Source organism: Nicotiana tabacum, chromosome 22 (genome assembly GCF_000715075.1).
Source record: "Nicotiana tabacum cultivar K326 chromosome 22, ASM71507v2, whole genome shotgun sequence".
Taxonomy (NCBI): Eukaryota; Viridiplantae; Streptophyta; class Magnoliopsida; order Solanales; family Solanaceae; genus Nicotiana; species Nicotiana tabacum.
The window spans coordinates 118,433,835-118,443,197 of NC_134101.1; the positions used below are offsets into that span (position 1 = coordinate 118,433,835).

The 9,363-nt window shown below is 38.0% G+C and overlaps 1 protein-coding gene across 1 annotated transcript; it reads left to right on the forward strand.

The window, feature by feature from the left end:
• Positions 1-5,175: 5,175 nt before the first annotated feature.
• Positions 5,176-6,067, forward strand: LOC107817913 (thylakoid lumenal 19 kDa protein, chloroplastic-like). Its single transcript, XM_016643808.2, has one exon. It carries the CDS (start codon positions 5,224-5,226, stop codon positions 5,953-5,955), a length of 732 nt encoding a protein of 243 aa, XP_016499294.1. The 5' UTR covers positions 5,176-5,223; the 3' UTR covers positions 5,956-6,067.
• The last annotated feature ends 3,296 nt before the right edge of the window (positions 6,068-9,363 follow it).

The following is a 9,363-nucleotide window of genomic DNA, read 5'->3' on the forward strand; positions in this document are numbered from 1 at the left end:
CCCACAATACCCTATAATATTCAGAAATACACTCGTGGACCACTAACAATTACGAGACCCGACAAACTTCACAAAAAATGTATAAATCTAAGATGAAATTCTGATTTAACAAAAAAAAAACTAAACGGAATAACTAATTATGCCATTACATGCACGACACTACATTAAAATTTTTTTTTACTTCAAAATGTAATGAAACAGAACAAAAGCCCCATATATTGAGAAAAATTTAACAACAATTACGATCTAACCCAACCTTCCCCTAAAAACCCTAAACGGAGCAAAAACTCCATATATTGAGGACAATAAAGATCAATAAAGACAAAATATGAAGAACATATGAAGAAACTTACCCCAGAAACTTCGATAACAAATGCGACCATGAAAATCTCGGCAACAATGACGGAGAAGAGAGGAGAGACAGAAATGGTTCGATGCTTTCTAAGCCCTAAACTAATCAAATAACTGTAAAATGAGGGAAAAATTTGGGTTTCGGGGGTTAATAATCATTCTACCATTTTATTTTCCTATGTGGCACTAATAAATGACCTAGAGCCTATGTGGGTTAAATTTCTTGACGTCCTACGTGTAGGCGATTGTATTACATGAACTGGAAGCCTCCTGCCATAGGCGTTTATTATAAGCGGTTTGAATGAGTGTAAGTTTTCAATTAGCAAAATGATAAGTGTGGGGACCGGTATGACAAAGTGACACAAGTATATGTGCCATTTAGGCCATTCCGCCTTTAGTTGAAGTAAAAGTGAAAATGATTAGGATATGACACTTGCGTTTGTGTCCAACTTTCTCTATTTCTTTGTCTGTTCCCTTTTTTTTATAGAAAATTTATAAATGCCAATTGGTGTGTTTTGGTACTGCAATAATACAATTAAAAATATGTGGATAATACATCACAATTTGTTAATGGTGAAAATGAACCCTTAACATGTTCACATGTGACAACAACAACAACATAGTAAAATTCCACCAAGTGGGGTATGGAGGGGAGGGGGAGGGGTCTGGAGAGGATAGAGTGTACGCAGACCTTACCCCTACCCCGAAGGAGTATAGAAGTTATTTCCGGAAGACTCTCGGCTCAAAAGACGAACCGAGATAATAGATCTTTACCAGCAGCAGCAACCAAAGAGATAATATAATATCAACATTGTAAGAGATATAAAATAGGTGGAAAGACAATAACAAAAATCGTTACTAGTAACACAATACTATGAAAACGGGAAAATAATGTGAACACAATATACGCCACTAGCAGACTAAGACAAAAAACTATCAGACTAGCCCTACTCCCCGCATAAAGAAGAAAAACGCTCGACTAACCCTACCCCTCAACCCCAATGCTCGACCTCCACACCTTTCTATCAAGAGTCATGTCCTCGGAGATCTGAAGTCTCACCATGTCCTACCTAATTACCTCGCCCCAATACTTCTTAGGTCGCCCTTTACCTCTTCTTACGCCTGCCAAAGCCAACTGCTCATGCCTCCTAACCGGGGCATCAAGGCTTCTCCTCCGCACGTGCCCAAATCATCTGAACCTCGCTTCCCTCATCTTGTCGTCCAAGGGAGCCACACCCACCTTCTCCTGAATAACCTCATTCCTAATCTTATCCAGCTTAGTGTGCCCGCACATCCATCTCAACATCCTTATTTCTGCTACTTCTAATCTCTGGATATGCAACTTGTTGACTGGCTAACACTCAGCCCAATACAATATGGCCGGTCAAACTACCCCTCTATAGAACTTACCTTTAATTTTTGGTGGCACTTTCTTGTCACACAGGACTCTAGATGCTAACCTTTATTTCATCCGCCCACTCCCTACTTGGTGCATGACATCCTCGTCTATTTCCCCACCCCCCTGAATAATTGACCCAAGGTACCTGAAACTTCCTTTCTTGGGGATGATTTGTGAGTCAAGCCTCACATCCACGTCCTCTTTCCCCGCCACGTCGTTGAACATGCACTCCGGGTATTCTTTCTTAGTCCTACTCAACTTGAAACCTTTATACTCAAGTGCCTATCTCCAAACCTCTAATATCTCGTTAGCGCCGCCTCGCGTCTCATCAATCAGAACGATATCATCATCGAATAACATACACCATGGCACCTCCCCTTGAATGTGGTGTGTTAGAGCGTTCATCGCCAGGAAAATAAGAACGGACTGAGCGCAGATCCTTGGTGTAACCCCATAACAACCAGAAAATACTTCGAGTCACCTCCCACAATCCGAACCTGAGTCTTTGCTTCATCATACATGTCTTTTATCACCCTAATGTATGCTACCGACACACCTTTCACCTTCAGGTATCTCCAAAGAACCTCCCTAGGGACCTTGTCATATGCTTTCTCTAGGTCAATAAACACTATGTGCAAATCCTTCTTCCTATCCCTATACTGTTCCACCAACCTCCTTATAAGGCGAATAGCTTCCATAGTAGAACGACCAGGCATGAACACAAAATGGTTGTCTGATACAAACATCGCCCTCTTCATCCTCCCTTCCACCACCCTCTCCCAAACTTTCATGGTATGACTTAGTAACTTGATACCCCTATAGTTGTTACAATTCTGGATATCACATTTATTCTTGTGCAAGGGAATCATCGTACTCTATCTCCACTCATTTGGCATCCTCTTCGTCCTAAAAAGAATATTAAATAACCCCGTCAGCCATTCCACGCCTGCTCTACCCATATACCGTCAAAACTCTACCGAAATTTTGTCTGGCTCGGTCGCTCTGCCCCTACTTATCTTACGCATAGCTCCCACGACCTCCTCCACCTTAGCACGCCTACAGTACCTAAAGTCTTGGTGGCTCTCGGAGTGCCCTAATTACCCTAGCACAATATCCCTGTCCCCATCTTCATTCAGTAGTTTATGAAAATAAGGCTACCGCATCCGCTTAATCTAGTCCTCTTCTACCAATACTCTGCCTTCCTCGTCTTTGATACACCTCACTTGGTCCAGGTCACAAGATTTCCTCTCTCTCGCCTTAGCCAGTCGAAATAACTTCTTGTTCCCGCCTTTGGCCCCCAATTCCTCATACAGACGACTGAGCGCTGCATTCTTAGCCTCCGCGACCGCTAACTTCGCCTACTTCCGAGCTACCTTATGTCTTTCTATGTACGCTCTCTTCTCCTCCTCGTTTGTGCTCTTCACTAACTTACGATACGCTACTTTCTTAGCTTCTACTTTACCTTGAACCATGTCATTCCACTACCAGTCGCCTCGGTGCCCCGCCAAAGTAACCCTTGGCGACCTCTAACACCTCTCTCGCCACTTCCCTGATGCAGTCCGCCGTCGTTGTCTATATTAATAACATTAGTCACCTTGTGCTTCAAGAATGGTTTAATAAATTTCAAATTATAAAATTAATACTAACAATCTTTTATATGAACATTATATATCACGTGATGAAATTAGTTGTATATTGACATTAAGCTACCAACTTTATCTTGTCACAGGGAACTAAGAGATAAATCTTACGATTTTTCCTTTTTGCGAATATTGTGATAATAATTTAAGATGAATAAACTCCCTAATAGCGATAGAATGTGGATAGCTTATTACTTTAAAATCTTATTGTGAAGTACATAGAGGTGAAAAAGATGAATTTTGTATTCGAAATATCAAAGTGAAAGAACAGTGGACATAGCTTTATTGAATCTCTAAGCACCAAATATATATATGAATACTCCAATCACCAATACCACTGCAGTAAAAGATAAGAAAAGGAAAAAGGCAAAAACTAAAAGGACCAAAAATGGATCATTCTATTACAACATTAATGACCCAGTGTCCAGCTTTCTTTAAAAATGTTGCAAACGAATAATTGTCCAACTTCTTAATATCCTAGGAATTACTATGACATATAATTGCCTTTTGTTGATTAATAACTTTTGAGAGATGAAAATATCTTTATCATAAAGGACGCCAGCAACCAACTTTACGAAGAATGTCCAATCATTTGGTAGGCTTTTACAATTAAAATGGTTATTTCCTCTCATATTCCTAGTATTTTATGTTGTTAGTCTCTTATAAAATAGTATTTAAATTAATATCACAATATTTGATTTGTTTCAATAATAGCACTTTTTATAACTAATGTAGCAGATAGTGACGGTTAATTCCTTAACTCTTTCCAAAAGTTAGGGATTACATAATTATTATCTTATTTCTCTTGCTCTTTCATTCATTCATAAATCATATCTTTCTTTCCTATTCAAAATCCTAAGTAATTAAAAAACAAAAGAAGCAATCCTAGTAAAGAAAAACATTGCTTTTTCATCTTCTCCCATTTTCCTTCTCTTTCAACTAAAAAGCAATCGTAATTTTAAATAGATTAGAAATATTTTCTAAATATAAAATGCGAAAATAAACATAGAAGCATATACATTATAATTTATTATACCTTTCGTATAATTAAACATTTCTAATTATTAGATTTGCAATATACTAGAATTATTTCTTAAATATTTAATGTATATTGATTTTTCTTATGTATTTTATACCTATTATGTAAATATACCGGGAATATTTTCTAAATAAAATGTGCATAAATGCAACATACATTACATTGTCATTGTTTTTGTATAAATAAATGTTTTTAATTAAAATTTACAAAATACTAGAATTATTTCAAATAAAAAAATAGAGAATAATATATATAATAGTGTTCTATGGTAATAGGAAATCTAGGGATTGATATAATTAATGGAGTGTTGTATGGAAAGAGGGAATTTCGGGTACACGTGATTTGGTAAGTTTGGAATTCTATTATGGAATGTAAAATATTTGCTATCATGTTTTGTTAATTGATAATTGCGGCTAGGGTTATGCAATTTTTTTTCTAAAACTTGCACAATTATGTTTTTTGCCCTATTATTTTCATGTGTGAACAACATTTTACGAATGATTTCAATTAATCAACACAACATAATGTGAATATAATATTAATTGTTGAAACAAATCCTCCAAATTTATTTGGCACAAGTAGGTTTATATCAACCCTGTAATTAAATTTAACAAAACATATACTACTATGACAAAGAAGCAAATATGACATGGCACAATGCACAAATGATGATTGGCTACAATTGGCCAGTTTCACCAAGTATCCCCTCGCTAAGTGGATAAGATATATTCTTTATGACAAACTCACAATAATAATAGCCTATCCCCTGATTTCACAAACAATCCAATATTCCAATGGCAACCATTCTCCACCCCTCATCTTTCCTTTCCTCCTCCTCCTCCTCCACCACCACTACAACCACAAAACCACCACCCTTTTCGAGACCCCACGCCAACCTTTCACCACCCTCTAAACCACTTCTAATCAAATTAACCACCACCTTAACAGCCACAGCATTAGCAACCACAATATTAACAACCGCTTCCCCGTCACTAGCAGACTCTCCCACAACCTACCACATTTACTATGGCACAGCAGCTAGCGCCGCCAACTACGGCGGCTACGGTGGAAACTCCGACAAAAAGGCGTCGGCCGAGTACATTTACGATGTCCCGGATGGATGGAAAGAGCGGCTGGTGTCAAAAGTTGAGAAGGGAACAAATGGTACAGACAGTGAGTTTTATAACCCAAAGAAGAAGACTGAGAAAGAGTACCTTACGTATCTTGCAGGGTTTAGGCAATTAGCACCTAAAGATGCTGTCTTGAATAATTTGGCTTTATCAGATGTGAATTTGCAAGACATCATTGCTAATGCTGATAGTGTTACAACAGAAGAGAGGAAAGACGAAAATGGGCAATTGTATTATGACTATGAAATTGATGGAGTAACTGCACATAGCTTGATAACTGTTACTTGTGCTAAGAACAAGCTGTATGCTCATTTTGTCAATGCGCCAGCGCCAGAATGGAAGAAGGATCAAGACACCCTGAGGCACATCCATCAGTCTTTTAAAACTGTTGGGTAATATAGGATTGTTTTTTTCTTTTACTATGTATTTGCATTTGACTAAAGAGGAAGAGTTTTGGAATATGTAATAAGTGGACAATACCAATAAAGAGATTTCCATGTTCCTAGCTTTTCTGGGATGTGTGTTTGACAAGGGTGAGAATGAGGCATAGACCTCTACCCGTATATTGAAATCCGAAAGTGAAACACATGAAGACAGGGGAAATAGTGTCTTAACTCTTCATAATCTACGCAGGAATTGAACTTGCTCAATCCTTACAAAAAGTTAGACGAAAAATATAGTGATGGTGAGTATGGTAAAATGACATTGGGAAAAGAATGAGGGGACTCCCCTCCTTTACAATGAACTTACAAAATGTTACATCTTGTATACATAATTCACCTATGCAAAAAGAACTTTTGACTTTCTTGATTCTGGAATTAGGTATTTTCATCTTCTCCAATTTGAGATGTCCCTTTGCAGCTTCCGGTAATGAGTGAATATTCATAGAACTATCTTGGTTGCGTGGCCATCTTAGCTCCCTAGTTAGCCATAATGTCTGCTACATCATTAGCTTCCCTGTAGTAAATTCCATAGTGTAGTAATTTTGTCTGATATCCAGTTAATTGGTAAGCCTCACTCTGAGATATCCATTTTCGACTGCACCAATCAATTCCCATGTGAATAGCAAGAGTTTCAGTAGCATCATTGCTTTGTAACCAAGGTTGGCTGCAAATGTTGTAATTGATCACCTTACTATCTTGTTGTGTTTATTATACTTTTATATGGTTTTTTGATGTTTCCCTTCTTGTCTATATTTTCATTAATGTTGTGCTTATACTTTCCCGAGCGGAGGGTCTATTGGAAACAAACTCTCTATCCTCACCAGGTAGGGGTAAGATCTGTGTACATACTACCCTCCCCTGACCCCCAGTGTGGGATAATACTGGGTATGTTGTTGTTTCAGCTCTAATAACTCCCCTTCCCCCTCTGTTCCCTTTCAAATAGCCATCAGAATTGAGCTTAATGAATTCACTTCTTGGCTTATTCCTAACACCTTCGTCACACTTAGTCTAGCTCTTGCAGATTATGTTCAATACACATTGTCCCCTGGTGTAAAATGATTAATAAAAGGAAAAAACTCATGAACACATTGCACTACCTCATTATTTCTCTGGTGTAAAAGTCTAAATAATGGAGGTTTCTCTAGCCCAAACTTGCTATTACACCTCATTTTCCCTAGCTGCCAGCAAATCAAAATAGGAACAAACTGACAGATCATTTTCTTCTTGAGCCTTTAGTCCACCAACAGATTGGTTACTGTCTGATAATTCCACCTTGCATAAAAATAAACCCAAGCTGGCTTGAGTAGTACATCCAGATAGCTTGACTGATTTGCTTCCAATCGACGTCTTCAGCTTCTGGCCACAAACAACAAGAACTTCCAGACAGCAAATTGGTTCCTGTTCCTGTACCACAACAGATATATTGTAGCCTATAAAGTAGTTGCATTGTCACGAATACACATCTATATCTGCTAAAACATGTTTTTGGTTCACACTGCACTGTGTTACGGCTTGAAGAGGCGTCTAATTAAGCACAAGCAGAATAAAAGCGAAAACAAACTTATGCAAATCCTGTGGTATAATCCTTGACTACATTTGCGAGAGTCTAGCTTCACTAAGGACCTCAATAATACATACATTTTCACTTCAACCATCAAATGTTCTGAGATAGCTGCAACAAGAATACAAGTTCGAGAGAAGACAGACTAGCACATAATTATTTAGACATTACTGCTGTTTAGCATTTTAATAGGGAGGGGCTAAGCCTTTGGGATGATTGTATAAAGTTCATGTCACTCCATTTAAGCTCGTCTAAGCATAGATCAATTTTATTTATTTTCATGTCATACTTTCAAGTAACAAAATATTACTCCCAATATCCACTGTGGAACTATAAATAAATCAAACTCAATTAGAAGCAATTCGGTACCGTCGTTGTGGCCATTGGAAGAACAAGCAATTGCTATAAATCAAACTCAATTGGTATAAATTATTGCGCAAAATAATAACCCAAAGACAGGACAAGGATTTTAACTTGTGTATATTGAGGAATGCAGAATTGGGACTTAGGTAATTTGACACAACTTACTGAAAATTCGGTCCCGGAGGTTTTTGAAAAATAGCTAAAAACTTTTTGAAACTTCAATTTGAGGATTGTTTTTAATAAGGCTGAACACATACAGAGACACTTAAAGTTGATACAATTTTTTATTTAGACACTTAAACTCAAGGGTGTTCCGTGACATAGGAAATCAAATTAAGGTGAACTCCACATCTTTCTTTTAGTAGTACGCACTGATTCAATTCTGTGATTAAATCAAATTCTTCCCTTCGTCCTTGTGTTCGATTAGGGCCCCTGCCCTCCATTCTCTCAAGTACCTCTAAGATTCTTCTGCTTGCTTTCATGTAGTTTATTGGGATCTTTTGTTTGTTCCACAAGGTAGTCAGAGCCGGGCAGTTTTTCATTAAACATGCATGATAGTCTTCAACTGCACAAAAGTTGTGCGGAGAACTAGTAAGAATTGTTCCTGCCATCCAATTCTTGACGCATGACGAGATTACTCTACCACTCTATAAATGGAGGCTCAATAAGCGTCTTCACTTCATTTGTGACTGGTGAAACTCATCGAAGAGCAAGACCAGTAGGTCGGTTCTCTCCCGAGTATCATTAGTGGGTCCACTGACTTTTTTGATAAAAAAGAAAGGTTAAGATCAGGGACCCCTAATATAATATAATTTGATCACTCCTCTCATGCAGACTCTTATTGGATGCCAATCACTCAGCTTCTTTGTTTAATGAAGGCGCATTCCCCCTGAGTAAGACCATTCTTTTGTCTTAACTATGGCAGAAAAGGTAAATTAGCCCCTGATTTCGCCCTTTCTGATTTCAAGCTACTTGAGCCTATTGTTTATTGGTCCAACGGCCTCATCGCTAGTTGTCTCTCTGCGGTCTCCCTGAAGAGCTTGATGGCCGGAAGCTCCAGACGAAGATATCATACTATTTCGGACCCCATTCTCGATCTCCAAATATAGAATGAGACTTGTGTCCCCCTTCCATCCAATTGTCGTACTACAAAATAAGGCGAGGGATTGAAGAGATTCTCTCTGTACTTTGTTTCAAATAAGCGCCTTGAAGCTCCATCCAACAAGCCATAAAAGAAAGGAAAAAATTAGTAAAGGTTCCCATCGCGAAACTAACTCTTCTAAAACCTGAAATTGGGGAAGAAGAAAGAAAGGAAGGACTTTCTTTCTTATTTCTATATTTCTTTCCCATGACGACTAAGAACAGGCAAATTAAAAATTCATTTCAAATTTCGGACCTAAACATCCTGCTGCTCATGGCATTTCACGATCAGTATTG

What these genes read in the sequence shown, in the direction of transcription:
- LOC107817913 (XM_016643808.2), top strand. Translation starts at nt 5,224, where the DNA reads ATGGCAACCATTCTCCACCCCTCATCTTTCCTTTCCTCCTCCTCCTCC.